This window comes from Notothenia rossii (genome assembly GCF_949606895.1).
Source record: "Notothenia rossii genome assembly, chromosome: 10".
NCBI classification, from domain to species: Eukaryota; Metazoa; Chordata; class Actinopteri; order Perciformes; family Nototheniidae; genus Notothenia; species Notothenia rossii.
This window is the reverse complement of record NC_136908.1, coordinates 13,714,639-13,731,907: the sequence shown is the minus strand read 5'-3', so window position 1 is coordinate 13,731,907 and position 17,269 is coordinate 13,714,639. Positions and strand designations below refer to the sequence as shown.

At 43.2% G+C, this 17,269-nt stretch overlaps 2 protein-coding genes across 9 annotated transcripts in view; one reads left to right on the top strand and one right to left on the bottom strand.

Annotated features, from left to right (window-relative positions):
* The first annotated feature begins 379 nt into the window (after nucleotides 1–379).
* Nucleotides 380–2,870, top strand: cfap300 (cilia and flagella associated protein 300). Of its 2 annotated transcripts, none has more exons than XM_079656289.1 (7): nucleotides 380–549; nucleotides 651–732; nucleotides 1,364–1,433; nucleotides 1,708–1,865; nucleotides 1,949–2,121; nucleotides 2,214–2,280; nucleotides 2,548–2,870. In XM_079656289.1, the coding sequence occupies exons 1-7, from the start codon at nucleotides 542–544 to the stop codon at nucleotides 2,677–2,679; spliced, it is 690 nt and encodes a 229-aa protein (XP_079512415.1). In that variant the 5' UTR covers nucleotides 380–541; the 3' UTR covers nucleotides 2,680–2,870. The 2 variants fall into 2 exon arrangements, with proteins under 2 accessions (XP_079512415.1, XP_079512414.1); XM_079656288.1 differs by having other exon boundaries at nucleotides 381–544.
* A 799-nt stretch (nucleotides 2,871–3,669) lies between these two features.
* Nucleotides 3,670–17,269, bottom strand: part of kcnq4 (potassium voltage-gated channel subfamily Q member 4) — a 36,707-nt gene continuing 23,107 nt past the window's right edge. For all 7 annotated transcript variants that reach the window (XM_079654216.1, XM_079654218.1, XM_079654217.1 and 4 more), the window contains 3 exons: nucleotides 9,379–9,510; nucleotides 9,000–9,138; nucleotides 3,670–7,215 (listed from right to left, as the gene is read on the bottom strand). In XM_079654216.1, coding sequence (XP_079510342.1) covers nucleotides 7,027–7,215; nucleotides 9,000–9,138; nucleotides 9,379–9,510 — 460 coding nt within the window. In that variant the 3' untranslated portion in view covers nucleotides 3,670–7,026. The remainder of the gene's footprint in view (nucleotides 7,216–8,999; nucleotides 9,139–9,378; nucleotides 9,511–17,269) is intronic.

Sequence of the window (17,269 nt, the reverse complement as noted above, 5' to 3'; positions counted from 1 at the left end):
GACATGTCGCCTGCCCCCCTGCGGGTTAACGTGTATTACCCCCTGAAGTCGATCATTCATTGACTGTGAGTTAAGTAAACGTACAGTATAAGGTCAGGAAGACGACACTAGCTTCCAAAAATAAAACGTGTCAGTTAAATTAATTGTAATGCTAGCTTAGCTTTTAGGAGAGTAACGTCACGTACGACCGTTTCCTAGGTAACAAGTACACGAATCTTCAGAGATGGGTTGAAAAAGTGAGACGAGCCACTCTGTTGTAATCCTACGTACATGGAACAAACTGTCCATACTACACGCTGATTGGCTGTTAGTAAGCAGTTCTGCTGCTGATTGGTTAGTAACGCCGACAACTCTGTCACTTGTTGATGAATACGAGTAGGACGTCATTGCTTTTTGTAAGTTTAGCTAACAACAACCAAAGAAAGACTAAAAACATGGCAGGAGATAAATGCGACTTTGAGCAAACTTTTTCCTTCTGTCCTCTTCCCTCCAAGAAGTTCTCCTTCCTACAGGACCGAGAGACGTTAGAACTGTTTATGAAATGGTGAAGTATGACATTCCAACTGAAATCTCCCCAGGTTATCTCCATCCTCGATCACTTCAGTTTTCAGGGTGTATGCTTGCCTAATGGATGTGTGTTTTACTTCCAGGTCCATGCTGGGGAGGGTTTCAGCTCAGACTTACAGCTTTGACCAGTGCTTTTACCCTTACAGCAGTGACAAGTTTGCACTGGTAAGACCCACCATGATAAGTTAGGATACGAGTCTGAAATTAGGCTACAGGAAAACCTGAACATTGGTGATAGAAGTGCCCTACGTGGATACTAAAATATACTACAGTGTAGAAATTAAATACTCTTTGTACTTAGTTCAAGAACAAAAAAGGGAAAGTAACCCCACATATTCTGCAAAATGTCCCATTTATGAATAATGTATTGCTATTATATTATTTGAAATATTATTACCGGCAGTATTGAAGCATTTATATTTACATTGCTTTAATGTTTCAGCATAATTTATTTGTTGATAATGCTTTGTAAAACTGATCAGTTTTCATAGAAACTGTAGTAATGACATGTTGTGTCGTAAAAGGTGCAATATTTGCCTTCCTAGAGTAAGTATGAAGTAGCAGAAAATGATAATGCTCATGTACAACTTAATGACACGTATCTTAAATTATTCTCTAGTACAGTATTTCAGTAAATATACTTGTTCCAAAACTTCTAGAAAAAATGGGAAACTGAAAGTGATGCTTAATCATTCCCAATCACAGTTTAACAATCCCTGGCTGTCTGTTCTGATAAAAAGGTCTCCATGTGTTCAATCACATGTAATTGCTCTTGATGCCACTCTTTGTTACACAGAGTTTCTTCAGAGATCCCAATGTGGTATCCAGTCTGGGAAAGACGGAGGCCGGAGCCTGGGTGCCTCTTGGTATGTCATGTCCCCTAGAAAGAAATCTTTTCATCACTAATAGTAGGAAATTCATCTCATCTGCTGCTGTACAATATTTGCAGTGAAACCCCGGACGAATGTCTTTGACTTCTGTGTGTTTGTGTGTGTGTGTGTGTGTGTGTGTGTGTGTGTGTGTGTGTGTGTGTGTGTGTGTGTGTGTGTGTGTGTGTGTGTGTGTGTGTGTGTGTGTGTGTGTGTGTGTGTGTGTGTGTGTGTGTGTGTGTGTGTGTGTGTGTGTGTGTGTGTGTTGTAGACAAACTCATAGTGTCTGTTGCTGTGGAGCCTGTGCCGTGCACCAAGGTCTCGATGGAGCTGTTTGACCCGATCTACTCTTGTGGGATCCTGAGGCCCTCTGGACATTTAGTGAAATGCCTTCATGATGTCTACCCTGACTATGATGAACTCAGACAGGTTACTGTCTTTTCTCATCCACACATCTGTCTGAGTCTAAATATATTTTTCAGCATGCAGTCAGTCAAAGTCTGTTTCTCCAGATGTTGCAGGAGGAGGACTCTGAGCAGTACCGTGTGTTTGGGAGAGAGGAGCGAGCGGAGCTTCTGTTTCGCCTTTTCAAGCACCTTTGTGTTGGAGGAGAGCTCTGTCAGTACGAAGACACCATCGAGCCCTACATCAGCACCACAAAGAAAATCTACAGAGACCTGATCAGGTGGGCAACATCTGACCATCTTCTATCTGAATACGTGAGGTTATTCGATACATGCTGATTTAATAATAACACTTCTACCCATTACTCTGTAGTGTTCAGAAGGATCCAGAGACTAAGAAGATCAGTGTTGTCTCCACAGTCCTCAAAGTCTGCGCCTATGTAAGTGACTGGTTAATGTCTGTTTACTTGCATACATGTGCACAAACATTCTATTTTCGATTGAAAGTCATGAAGTGGCTAATTAGTATTTTAACTCATTTACTTTACTTTCAACAAGTGTTTAACAGTGTGGTACCACATCATGCAATATTACAGACTCTCCAACCCAAAAACTTTCAAAAAATGACGTGATTAAGAGTGGCACAGGTGCAGTTTTAACTTGAATTGCACATTTCACACATATATTGTATTACACATCTTCTGCAGGATGAATCTGGGCGATGTTACCCCGGAAGACGAGAGGAGGATCAGACATTTGCCTATTTGATTGTTGACCCCTTCAAGCGTCATGTGACTTTGTTCTACCACAGCTACGGTGTAGGAACCTTCACTTTGTGACAGCAAAACACTGGAAGATGTCCTGTAAAGCTTTATTCACTCCTGGTGGACGTCTGTTTGCAGAAACATGTGAGCTAAGACTGGAAGCTCAACCTGGATATCTGTTAAATTATTTATTTCAGTAACAACGGAGAAGGATTAATTATTTTTGTTCAATTAAACTTTGTCAATAAATCATTTTTAAACAGCCATGATGAACCCTTTTTTTTGTGTTCTAATAATAATCAGCACAGTTAACATCCTGCTCTAAATGTTGTTGAACTCAACATGGCAGGTTCCCTATTATACTGTTTTTCATCAATATATTATAGGTCTCAGATACATACAAAACATGTCTCTGAAGTGTTTTGCTCGAAATACCAAACAGATTGTGCATTGTACTAGCGTCCCATAATTCCCTCTGTTTCAGCCCTGTTTCGAAAGTGCTGATTCTCTGTCAGTTACTTTAGATGAAAATAAGGAGCCACTCCCCACGCCCCTCAGAGAGATATTTGGTTAAAATAAAAATAATGGTGCTCTAGGAGGAGATTCAAGTGATAAAGTGGTGGGGGGCGGGTACCTTGGTTGTGATTGGCTAATGGTTACACAAAAGCAAAAAGATCGTTATGACATAAAGTGGCCAAAATCTGATCAGCTCATTTTCGACAGGTTTTTATATAAATGGATCTGGACAAAAAGTGAACGAGGAGGGACAAATGTTTATGTATAAAATACAAGAAAAAGGGGATTTTGCATAATAGGTGACCTTCAACATAAAATAATATCATGATTTTGGTCCATAATCCAATTCAAATTATGATTAGGAAGTTTTTAATAATGCTACATTCTTGTAAAAACATAAAGGATTTGGTATTACCAAATACTATACATTTTTCAACCTGATTTCAACCCCCTGCAATAAAAGCCATTCCGTAAGTGTCAACCATCACACAGTAGATAATTTATTAATAATAAGAATAATTTAGACAAAAAAAGAGACTGAAGTCAACATACAGTCCAAAGAGCTTTATTGAAACAAATAAATTAATAAATTAGTCAAGTGAGATAATTTATCCTCAGCAGATACACTTTTTGTATCTCAAAAAAATATCTAATATAGGTGTGCACTAGATTAAAAAATAAGAAAAGCGCTATATTTCATCAACTAGTAGCTACATCAATTTGAATCGGAAGACTTTGTTGGCTTTAGCGTATTTGCTTATTGCTTTGATCTGTTTCATTTTAACAACACTTCCAATTCCTAAGAGAGCAGTTAAAGGGCAGCGAGCTGGAATGTCAAATGGCAGCAAGTCAGTGAAAAATGGATGGTCGCACGTCATGAAGAAGAGAACGTGCAGATTGAGTCATGCATAGCATTCAGTCAGCTGGACAATCTCCACTGTTTCTCATACTTGGTTTCCTAGACTAGCGCCCCCTAGTGGCCTCAGAGGTAGTTGTGTGGAAGCCATACTTCTCTATGTGACATGCTTATGGACGGATCATGCCTGCAGAGTTTCCTGTGACCATGCAAATGTCCATGCCTGCAGGTCTGACTGCTGTTAACATACAGTAAGGGACTTGATGCTCGGAGGCTCTGCTGGAGTTACAATGATATGCTAAACGCACAGTAATATACTCAGAAAATATGAAAGGTTGCAGCAGTCACACGAGACTAATACCCTAAAAAGTACATATTAAGAACAATTGTTATTTCTTTAAATAGGAAAAAAAATCTATTATGTAAAATACTTGGTTAAAGCAGCATCTATGTTTACATTTGAAACAGATAGCCGCTCAGTTACAGAACAAGGACATAGAAGGCACAGGTCACACTTCCTTTTTATGTCTTGACTCATGACTTAACAGGAGACATCCTTATTGTTTCTTCTTTTTCTAATACTGGGGCCACCACGAACAACAACATGCAATACAGTGATGTCACATTTTCATGAAGCTCAACACTCCAGGTGACAATGAAGTGAAAGCACTTTTAATGCCCCTAATAATTCCTTACTATAGTTTAGGCCAAAGAACGAAGCGACCTGGTATTTTTCTACAAAATGAATGCAAAATGTGTATGATGCACACTGTAAGCTCTGAAGCGCCATTAGACCAATGAAATACATTCACTGTTAGAAGTCTGAGTTTAGCTTGGATGGAAAAGTGGAGCACCTGAGTCAACTGGTTTGACTGGAATAAATACACAAAGGGACAGAAGAACTGTGTCCACTGGCCAAATACAATATGGTAAATGTTTTCTTAGTCGAAGCTGGCAGCAATTATCTGATGATGTTTAAAAATATATACATTATGAGCTCTGCGATTGGTGAGCGTGAACCTGATCAGCTGTGTTTAGTTTCAGTTGTGTCATCCATGATTCAACTTGAAGGAAAAATGCTAAACGTATTTTGAAGATCATATCTAACTCAATTAAATATATTAATTTAAATCCTACATTTACTTTAACAACCAAAGTCATAAAAAAAAAAAAAAAACACAACACTTTGCCATATGGGTTACACAAAATCGAGTGCATGAACATAATTACAGGTGTTATATTCATCAAGTGCCAAAGTATTTAAGTAAAGGAATTGCTTTCTTTGCGTCTGTGCGTGTGTGTGTGTGTGTGCGTGTGTGTGTGTGTGTGCGTGTGTGTGTGTGTGTGTGTGTGTGTGTGTGTGTGTGTCTGTGTGTGTGTGTGTGTGTGTGTGTGTGTGTGTGTGTGTTTGTGCGTGTGTGTGTGTGTGTGTGTGTGTGTGTGTGTGTGTGTGTGTGCGTGTGTGTGTGTGTGTGCGTGTGTGTGTGTGTGTGCGTGTGTGTGTGTGTGTGTGTGTGTGTGTGTGTGTGCGTGTGTGTGTGTGTGTGTGTGTGTGTGTGTGTGTGTGTGTGTGTGTGTTTGTATGTTTGTGCATGTGTGCACTCTCCAGTTTTGTCCACAAGCACAGAACGTTAACTGTGCATCTAACATGTCCAAGAAAGAAAACAGAAAAGACAGAAGAGAGTAAACAGCCAGTAACGCCTATGGGTGCTAACCTACACCCTGTCTGTTTGTAGTGAAGCTGTAAGGCTGGAACCATTTCCTAAGACACGTGCATTCATGAGGATAATGGCCTGGAATTCATGCGTTAGACCTGGACGCCTTACAGGTGGTTCTTTGTTTAAAACTGGCCAGAGGTCACATGCCGTCTGATGACTGTAGGAGGGAGACTCACTCTCTAGTTGAAGAGGATCAGCTGAAATGGTATACCTGACCTGAGGCTAGATGTGATTGATGAGGAGAAGTACCGACATTTTTTATAAATGTCTAAATTCAGACCGAGGGTCCGGGAGGTTTCATCTACAGTAACATGCATGTCTGGGGGACGGGCTGCAAGACAGAGAGAGTTAAAGGGCATGATAAAAAGACAAGGGGACATTGGAAAGAGGGGATTTCATACCAGTTAAAGGACATGTTGGCTCTATAAAACGTTAACTAGGTAGGAACATTCCTCACTTGAATGCCAGCCAAACAAGGAATAATGCCTAGGGAATCTTTTTTGCAAGTGGGCTTGATAGAGACGTAACATCTGGGAGAGGGAATGAATATGAAAACAAACAACAACGTACAGTACACATCAGTCACTCCGACTCATTCCTCCGGCTCAACATTATGGGCAATCAAAGCAGGATTTACGCATTATAATCTCCACTGTTGGTTAGGAAGGTGTACCGCGGAGGTTTGCTGCTTTGGCGAGGGGGCTGTCGAGCCAGGTCCAAGGGTCAAATTATTTTAGTGTCAATGGCTCCTTTAGTAGTTAACTGTTTGTCTGGTGCTGGGAAATGTGTAGGTTGGACCCATTACATTCATTACAGCCATGCTATGGTACCGAACAAATGACTGGCATGGCACTTGCAGCACTGTTTACGTCAGCAAACTCTCAGTCAGTTGATTCAAGCAGCCATGAAAAAAAAATGGGATGATGAGGGGAAAAAATACAAGATTTCTCCAAATATACAAAAATTCATAGTCTGACTATCTACAGTTAAAAGCTTTAAAATAGGCATATATATATATATATATCTATGCCTCTGCATGAGGTGAGTGAAAGTGGTTCAGTATTCAAGTCATATTTGTTCATGTGCCTTCTCTTCATCTCCATCCTCATGGAGTGGGTGTTCAGGTGGAGCCATCTGCTGGCCTCCGTCTGTATCTGCTCTGGAAACACATTCACTTCAGGAAAAAGGGGGAGGGTGGAGGTTTGAGATGAAAGGGTAACAATCATCCCAGACAGATATGAAATGATGGAAGACATTAAGGTGAGGACCCAGCCGCAGGAAGACATTCTGTAAAGGGTTTGTGAGTCTGTGTTGGGACGACTCGGCTCACTGTCAATCCAGGTTGCCGCTCTCGGAGATGTTGAGCGTGTTGGCGGAGGGGAAGAGGTCTTTTTGGTCCATGGGGCTCTGGTAGTCAGATGTCAGGTCGGGGTCCAGGAGGGTGGACAGGGTGAAGTGGGACGAGCCTTTCTGAGAGTAGAAGCTAAGCAGGAGGTCCAGCTTGTTCTCTATGGACTGTACCTGAACACACACACACACACACACACACACACACACACACACACACACACACACACACACACACACACACACACACACACATAGATGTGTCAAAATTTGACTTTCTAATTCATTCAATTTCATTTTTTACTGTTGTTTATTGCAATGTATTTCCAATGCCTGTATTTACATTTACACTACTTGTACTTACAGTTGTCTTTTATTACACTAAATGTATGTCTGCTACTAAGGAGGAAATGTATTTGGTTCTGTTTCTCTGTGTGTCTGTCAGTGGAATTACAGGAAAACTACTGGATCACCATGAAACATGGTTAAAGGGTGCAAAGAAAAACCCATGAAAATATGAATAGGATTCATATCTCGGTGATATCACGGGGTGAAAAGTCACATTATGTATCATTTTGGTGAACTCTGAGATATGGGGCATTGGTGCTGCATTCACGAGGCTCCTGGATGTTCGGTAAAATTTGTTCATTAAAGGGAAAAATTCAAATGAACGCCTCGTCAATTTGTAGAGATATTAACTTGTTATTAAAACAATGAACCATGTTGTTTCCACATGACGACTTATAGCTCATAATTACATTGAAGTCGAAAGAGTAGGGGTTGATCTAAGGAACACATGAAAGCACTATTGGCCTTCTTTTTTCTTTTGTTTCTGCATGTTTCATTCTACACTGAACAAAAATATAAACGCAACACTTTTGTTTTTGCTCCCATTTTTCATGAGATGAACTCAAAGATCTAAAACATTTTCTACATACGCAAAATAACAATTTCTCTCCAATATTGTTCACGAATCTGAAAAAATCTGTGATAGTGAGCACTTCTCCTTTGCCGAGATAATCCATCCCACCTCACAGGTGTGGCATATCAAGATGCTGATTAGACAGCATGATTATTGCACAGGTGTGCCTTAGGCTGGCCACAATAAAAGGCCACTTTGAAACTGTAAAATGTATTTTTGCTTTATTGGGGGGGTCTGGGGGGGTCCATAAACCAGTCAGTATCTGGTGTGAGGGTTAGGGTTAGGGAAATATTGTGAATCGAGTGGCCTGTGTTCATCGTCCATAACATACGCCTGCCCATACCATAACCCCACCACCACCATGGGCCACTCGATTCACAACATTACCCTAACCCTAACCCTAACCCTAATCCTAACCCTCACACCAGATACTGACTGGTTTTCGGACCCCCCCAGACCCCCCCAATAAAGCAAAACTGCCCATTTCAGGGTGGCCTTTTATTGTGGCCAGCCTAAGGCACACCTGTGCAATAATCATGCTGTCTAATCAGCATCTTGATATGCCACACCTGTGAGGTGGGATGGATTATCTCGGCAAAGGAGAAGTGCTCACTGGTGAAATGGTTATTTTGTGTTTGCAGAGAAAGTTTTTAGATCTTTGAGTTCATCTCATGAAAAATGGGAGCAAAAACAAAAGTGTTGCGTTTATATTTTTGTTCAGTGTAGTTGGACTGTATGTCTGTTCCTTGTCTTGCATCTTGTTCTGTACCTGTTTTGGTACAACATCTATCAGGAGTCTTAGTCATTAGCTGTTAAATCCTCTTGTAAGCTGCAGAAACAAAGGCTACCAGAAGAAAGCCACTTTGTTAGTTGAACAGGGACTTCAGCTCTTAAATGCTAACGTGACTTCCGGCTCTACGTTTATTCGTGCACTTTCAATGCCAGCCTACAATACTGAATGAAAGCGAACCATTGTGATCATGACACACATGTTGGTACAGATAATTGTTTATAAATGAAACTCTTCCGCTGTTACCTGTTTCTCCACTTTGACAACACGTCCCATCATGCTTAGCTCATCCAGTGGGTCCAGTTCTGGTGGTGTTTTCTCTCCCTTTTCAGAGCGCATTTTCTTATCGGTCTGGACGGCTCCTCGCCCAATTATCTGGTCCACCCTTTTTACACAAACAAATGAACATAAACACAAAGATTCATGGGACTAAGTCTGTTTCCATTCCTGTTACTTTACGCTAATTAACATAATGCTGACCATAGCTTCATATTTAAAGCTCAGACATGCAAAGTGGAATTGATCGAGTTCAAAGGCACACAAGAAAGAAAGCTGAAATAATACTTTGAATTTGTACAAAACAAAGTATTTGAGATGTATTTGTTGTTAAAGGTATGACATGTACCTCATCTGCAGGCTCTTGATACGGCCCAGCATATCCAGGTGTCCTGCCGAGTACTGCTCGATGACATCCTTCACATCGTACGGACGCAGCGTCTCCTTAAACTTCCTCTTTGCCACAAGGAATTTTAAGATCCTGCACAAACACACCAGACTCGCTGTTATCATTCCTCTGAGCAACTGTAAAGAACCCCAAACTGCTCACACACACACATATATGGACGTACAGTAAACCTTTGGAAATATGCACGGGCAGGAAAACTATCAAACGGCGCGTGAGACCCTGAGAATACCAAGATTTATTACAGTCAGAGTGACCTTATCATTCACAAACAGCCCCATAAAGAGAGCAGAGTTTAACCGTGTGGATATATTGTGATGATGACAACATCTCCCAGAGACCTTTGCTTATCGGCAAATGCTGTTTCAGCAATTAGCATCAACCCTTACATAGTAACACACACAAACACCTCTATCGGAGCTTCCTGCTGTTCCCGCTCTTTTGTCAGCATGCTGGACCACAGCTGCTCCCCCTCACACACATCCCAATGTGTGGGAATCACACAGAGGAATGTTGACCCAGCACTGCCACCGTATCACTGACAACATAACAGAGTTGGTATTTTTGGGTGTCACGATGGAGGGAGTGGAGGATGTGCAAGAGATAATTGGGAGGGAGTGAAGGGAAGTTTAAGTGTGTGTGTGTGTGTGTGTGTGTGTGTGTGTGTGTGTGTGTGTGTGTGTGTGTGTGTGTGTGTGTGTGTGTGTGTGTGTGTGTGTGTGTGTGTGTGTGTGTGTGTGTGTGTGTGTGTGTGTGTGTGTGTGTGTGTGTGTGTGTGTGTGTGTGTGTGTGTGTGTGTGTGTGTGTGCCTGGCTCTCTGTTTTGGGTGGGTAACTCATTTCACATCTTATCACTCACAGGATAGGCGGCTCTGAGATGCTGGCTCTGCAGAAGGCCCGGAAACACCAAATGTGAGCGAGACAAAACTCACACACTAAAGCTGTCATCTCGCCCTGTGATGGCACAAGTCAAGCCGGGTGAAACGGAGGAGTGGAAAAGAATGTGAGGGAAAGGAAACCCTATCTCACACACGCAGGCGACTAAGTCCAGTGTAATACTCCAACTTGCATCACAGGACAAAGAAAAGAAATCGCTAAAAAGGTCAGAGGAAGCAGGGGATCAGAAACAGCTGTCCTGAGAAAACGTCACACACACAATTTTGGGTACAGCAATGAAAATTTAAAAAAACTACACACACACACACACACACACACACACACACACACACACACACACACACACACACACACACACACACACACACACACACACACACACACACACACACACACACACACACACACACACACACACACACACGCTTAGCAGAAGCAAGTGAAATCTGAACTTCAGAGAGGGGTCAGTTTCTGAAATAACCTTTGTTGAGCTCTGCAGCGCTTGCATTACAGCAGCCACATGCAGCGACAGTTTTGTGTAGTGACCGGCGCTGCAACAAAGGGGGAGAGAAGATCTGAGGGAAGGAGAAGAAGAGCCAGAGGAGGAGGAGGAGAGGTGGCCTAGAGGTGTGCTCTCCCCCTCACGCAGCACTGTTTCTTGATGACTCCTGTGCTTTGGGTATTTTTGCAGGCGGACTTTTCTTATTTTGCAGGTAGATGCAGATTTTCCTTTCTCCTGGTGGGTTTCAGGTGTGTGAAAAAGAAAAGCTTTGTGATGGGGGGGGGTTGGGGGTTTGATTTAGATCCTAGGTTTTTTCAAAATGCTGACTCTTTCTTAGTCGATAAAATAGCTTTTATAATACATGGTCAGGTCTGAGTGTGGCCCCCTCTCCCCCCCAGAAAACGTTCTCATACGGTGCAACATTTACTGGCACAGCTCACTGAAAGATATCTTCCTAATGTAAGGAAGTTGAGACGTTACAACGCAGCGATGATTGGACAGACAGGAAATGTCATCTGTGTCCTGAAATGATTGCATAGCGAGTGCAAATATTTCTGCAATTCAGCAAAGGGGGATCCATGATAGTCTCCAATGGCAAGGTTTAATCTGTGACTTAAAAATGACTGTTATGCTGACAAGAATCCAGGGTGGGGCAAAAAGTGTGAGAATCTGACTCTCCAAAAGATAAGAATACCTACCTGCTAGGGGAACAGAACTAGTGCACGTACAGTATGTGGATTCAATCACAAATATTGTACATAAACACTATATGACTTGGAAAATATAACAGCTGAAAAGCTAAAAACTGATGAGGATGACCAGAGATCAATCGTTAGAAATCATAAGCAACTTTTTACTCAATAAAGTAGCTAAAAAGCAAACCATTTTTGGAGTCACAGGAAGAGGGCGCAGAAAAATATCAGAGCCTTGTTTTTCCATACTCTTTTTCTTCTTCCTCTTCTCCTCCTCTTGCTCCCGCTGCCTTGCCTTCCCCTCCGTACATAAACAGAACACTGTACTCATTTATCAGAGCAGCCGGGCACTGATAAACCACATGTGCCTCTCTAAAGTGAAGGCTCAGCACTAAGGCCTGCTGCGTGATTCTGTGTTTCACAAACATCGATCATGAAGCTCGGCAAGGCTGCTGTGTGTGTGTGTGTGTGTGTGTGTGTCTGTGTGTGTGTGTGTGTGTGTGTGTGTGTGTGTGTGTGTGTGTGTGTGTGTGTGTGTGTGTGTGTGTGTGTGTGTGTGTGTGTGTGTGTGTGTGTGTGTGTGTGTGTGTGTGTGTGTGTGTGTTAACACAGTGAAGCACCTGCTGATTGCACACCTGCACTCTCTATATAGGAACTCCCTCTCTTCTATTGTGTACAGCGCAGAGCTGAGGTCAGAGCTATCTGCTGAGTCTGGTGCAAATTGAGGAGGGGTCATAATATACAGTATCAGTAGCAAAGTGATATCAAACTAAAATTATCATGTTGCATCCGGCTGGAGAATATCTAGCGGTAATGTTTTTACTAAGAAGAAACCTCCAATATAACAGGAGAGCTTCGATGCTTTTAAGAGCAACTTATTTCTTTATGTATTTTAGCCGGCTAAAGCCAGGCCGTCTCAAAAAATCAATATCAGTTTAACTGTATGCTATATTTTGAATATTTTGAATACTTTACCTCGCTGTCAGACAGCCCTTTCCGACAGGGAGAGCTGTTATCTATGCTTTCTTCAAAGCAACCAGACTCATTTGACAAAATCAGTAATAATTAAATATTGGTTTATTAGGAAGTTGGTTTGTGATAATGTGTGTAACCGGCCGCCATCTACAAAAGCTACATTTCATTCATTGGATAAGTACCTCAAACAGCCACACTCGATAACATTCAAACTATCCCATTAAGTGTTAGCACACATCAGGTTCAGACAGCAAAAGTTGTCTTACTAAAATAGACTAGTTACTTCTTTCTTGTGCAATATTGTAATCATCATTACCAGGATGGATCAATCCAAATTATAATTAAGGTTATGACATATCTAGACTCCTCTTTACACAATAGACAGAAGTATTTACCACAACACTGTTGACAATTTGATTTTACTTGATGGATCAATAATAATAGTTCAGATGGGTGCACAACATGGCGTTTATTTCAAGGCACATACCTACAGTACGTTCTTCCAGTGCTTCACAGAGTGCATGTGCAACCACACAGGCAACGTCACTCTACCCTGAGAAATGCTGTGAGGGAGCAGCGCTGACATCGGGGACCGAAAGAGAGTCGATCTAATGCGCTCTCATCAAACCTCTCCGGAGACCGGCCTGGCCCCGACACCAGATGTCTGCTAGCAGTCTTTTTCTGCCACCATCAGTGAAAAACTGTTAGTGTGAGCGTTACTGTTTTTAATGGTACAGTGTGTATGTGTGTGTGTGTGTGTGTGTGTGCGTGCGTGCGTGCGTGCGTGCGTGCGTGCGTGCGTGCGTGCGTGCGTGTGTGTGTGTGTGTGTGTGTGTGTGTGTGTGTGTGCATTCAGGATATTGTTGGGAACCCTGTGGGATATCTGCACATTTCCAAACAGAAGGTTATGTATTCTTGTACATGAGTAAGTAATTATTGACACACACACACACACACACACACACACACACACACACACACACACACACACACACACACACACACACACACACACACACACACACACACACACACACACACACACACACACACACACACACACACACACACACCATGGTTTATGAAGGTAGATATGGTGCAAAATGCGAGAGCGTGTAAAAACCGGACTTGCAGAAAAGATCTGAGCTTGTGTGTATACTGTACATTTATACTTGTATAAAATATCCACCTATCTGTGAACCAAATTTGAAGTCACAGAAGAAAATAAAAAGTTTTGTAGCTTGTAGAAATAAAATTAACTTAGTGATGAAATGTTCACTTGCAGAAAAATATATATTTTAAAAAGAAATTTTCCAGTACAACTGCAACTTGGTTATTTCAACCTCTCAAATCAGTCTTTACAACTTCACGAATCTGCTCTATGGCAGTATACATCGACAAATCAACTTTTGCTACACTTCTTGCGATGAATGTGTTGCTAAAGTATGGGCTTAGATATGTCTCATAATTATTTGTGTGAACATAAAAATTATTTGTGTGTAAATATGTGATTTGTAAATTTAAAACACCATTCACAAATGCATTTAAATTTGTTGGTGTGAAAGGGGCAACAGTACAGTAGTCACTTGTGTGTGACTGACCCGAGCTTGCGCCTCGTCGTTCTGATAGCTCCGCCCCTTCGCTCCAACCCCCCTCCCTCCCCCCACATCTTTAGCGACACATTCATCACAGGAAGTGTAGCAAAAGTCAAGGCCGCAGATTCGTCGATGTATTCTGCCACAGAGCAGATTCGTGAAGTTGTAATGACTGATTTGAGAGGTTGTAATAACCAAGTTGCAGTTGTAATGGAAAATATATTTAAAAAAAAAAAAAAATTCTACAAGCTACAAAACTTAATGTTTTCTTCTGTGACTTCAAATTTGGTTCACAGATATGTGGATATTTGATACAAGTGTAAATGTATGCACACAAGATCAGATTTTTTTTCTGCAAGTGCTCACATCAGGTTTTACACACTATCGCATTTTGCACCATATCTACCTTCATACTAATCTCCATTTTTTGTTTTTGCTTTCCTCATCACTGCAATCTAAAGGACGTCGTATCTATTCATTCAGAGTGTCTAAGCACACATTTTCCATGACATCTAACACTCACATACATCACATCAAAGCTGACAGCAGTATCCTGTGATTCTATCTCAGCTGTGTGTGTGTGTGTGTATGTGTGTGTGTGTGTGTGTGTGTGTGTGTGTGTGTGTGTGTGTGTGTGTGTGTGTGTGTGTGTGTGTGTGTGTGTGTGTGTGTGTGTGTGTGTGTGTGTGTGTGTACTCTCTAATAGGCCACCCCTGTCACAACGTCTACTGAAGCAAACCGGCCGCCAGCTTGAACGCTTAACCATGAAATCATCCCTCACAGTTCACCATGATTCCTACAAACTCCATCTCACTACCTACAGAGACGCCCTCAATGTCGCAAAATCTGCTTACCTCTCCACCATCTTCATCGACCCCTCCCGTAACCCCAGGACCCTCTTCTCCACCGTCAACAAGCTCCTCAAACCCCGTGCTGACACCCTCTCTTCCTCCACTTCCACATGCAGTTCATTCCTCCAGTTTTTCTCTGACAAAATCACTGCCATTAATCACTCCCTATCCGCTGCATCTGACACACAAACATCTCCCCCAACATCCACCACCACAATTCCTCCCTCCATCTCCCTTGACCTCCCGAGCCCTCCTCCCAACGGCATTCTCTCCCAGTTCACTCTGGTTACCCCCCCTGAAATACTCCAACTGATCAGCTCCTCCAAACCCACAACCTGCTCGCTTGACCCTCTACCCACCCCTCTTCTGAAGTCCTGCCTCCCCGTCCTTTGCCCCTACATTGTCAACCTTTTCAACTCCTCCCTGTCCCAAGGAACCGTTCCCTCTGCCTTCAAAACTGCTGCTGTCACTCCCATCCTCAAGAAACCCGGTCTGGATCCCTCCTCCCTCAGTAATTACCGCCCCATCTCCAACCTCCCCTTTCTCTCTAAAACAATAGAACGCATCATCTCCAAACAACTCCACCGCCATCTCCAAAAAAATGACCTTTTTGAACCCCTTCAGTCTGGTTTTCGTCCTCACCACAGCACAGAAACGGCACTCATCAAAGTCCTCAATTCCCTCCTCACCTCTGCTGACACCGGTTCCCTCAACATCCTCATCCTCCTCGACCTGAGTGCAGCCTTCGATACCGTGAGCCACACCATCCTGCTTACCCGACTCCGGGATATCGGTTTTGAAGGTACTGCACTCAGGTGGCTCCAGTCCTACCTCTCTGACAGATCCCACTTCATCTCCCTCAACAATCACTCCTCTACCACAGCTTCAGTCACCCAAGGTGTTCCCCAAGGTTCAGTACTCGGCCCCCTCCTCTTCATCATCTACATCCTCCCCCTTGGTCAGATTCTCCGCCATCACAACCTGGACTTTCACTGCTATGCTGACGACACACAGATCTACCTCAGCACCAAATCCCCCCACAACCCCCCTCTCACACACATCGAATCCTGTCTGACTGCAATAAAATCCTGGATGCAACACAACTTCCTCAAACTCAACAGCAATAAAACTGAACTCCTCCTCATCGGCTCCAAATCCACCCTCAGCAAAACCCCCAACCTCACACTCACCATCGATGGCACCCCTGTTTCCCCCTCCACCCAGGCACGCAACCTTGGCATGATATTCGACCCCACCCTCTTCCTCGACCCCCACATCCGCCAAGTTGTAAAAACCTCATTTTTCCACCTCCGCAATATCGCCAAACTCCGTCCCTCTCTCACCCGCCCCGCAGCTGAGCGACTCATTCACGCCTTCATCTCCTCCCGCCTTGACTATTGCAACTCACTCCTCTTCGGCATCAGCACAACATCCCTCAACAGACTCAAGCGTGTCCAGAACGCAGCCGCCAGACTCCTCACCCACACCAAATCATGGCATCACATCACCCCGGTCCTCAAAGAACTCCACTGGCTTCCCGTCTCACACCGCATTCACTACAAACTCCTGGTCCTCACCTATAAAGCCCTCCACCATCTGGCCCCCCCCTACCTCACTGACCTCCTCATCCTCTACCAACCACCCCAGTCCCTCAGATCCACCTCAGCCGGTTTGCTCTCATTCCCCAAGGCCAAACTCCGGAGCTTCGGGGACAGAGCCTTCTCTGTGGCAGCCCCGAAGCTCTGGAACTCCCTCCCCCAAGACCTCCGTGAGTCTGATTCCCTCACCCTGTTCCAGTCCCGTCTCAAAACCCACCTCTTCAACTCTGCTTATCCTTAAACCCGCCCCTCCCCCCTCTGAACCAACATCCTCCTGACTGCTTTTCTGTTTTTGTTTTGTTTTTAGTTTTTGTTTGTGTTTTTGTTCTTGTTTTGTTTGTCGACCTGACTCATAATGTAAAGCGTCTTTGGGTCTAGAAAAGCGCTATATAAATCCCATTTATTATTATTATTGTTACAACACATGGCCGAAATGAGCTGGGTTTGTTCAGCGACAAGGTCACGCGAGGTAACTAACCACGCCTCAGAAGGGCTCAGTTTCCTCTTCTGTGGGGACATTTCTACTCCGTCAGCTGAATCTGCGCACACCAGTGCCTAAATTGAGGAGCAGCATGTTCACCGACTAATGCATGCGGTCAAATACCATGAGAAGTGTCCATGTCTGAATACATGCATGGGTTTTTTCATCTGAACACAGTGACCTTATTCTATCAATGAGCAGCGGCACAGCAGCGCCTGCTTGCACCTTCAGGAGCGTTGGCCTA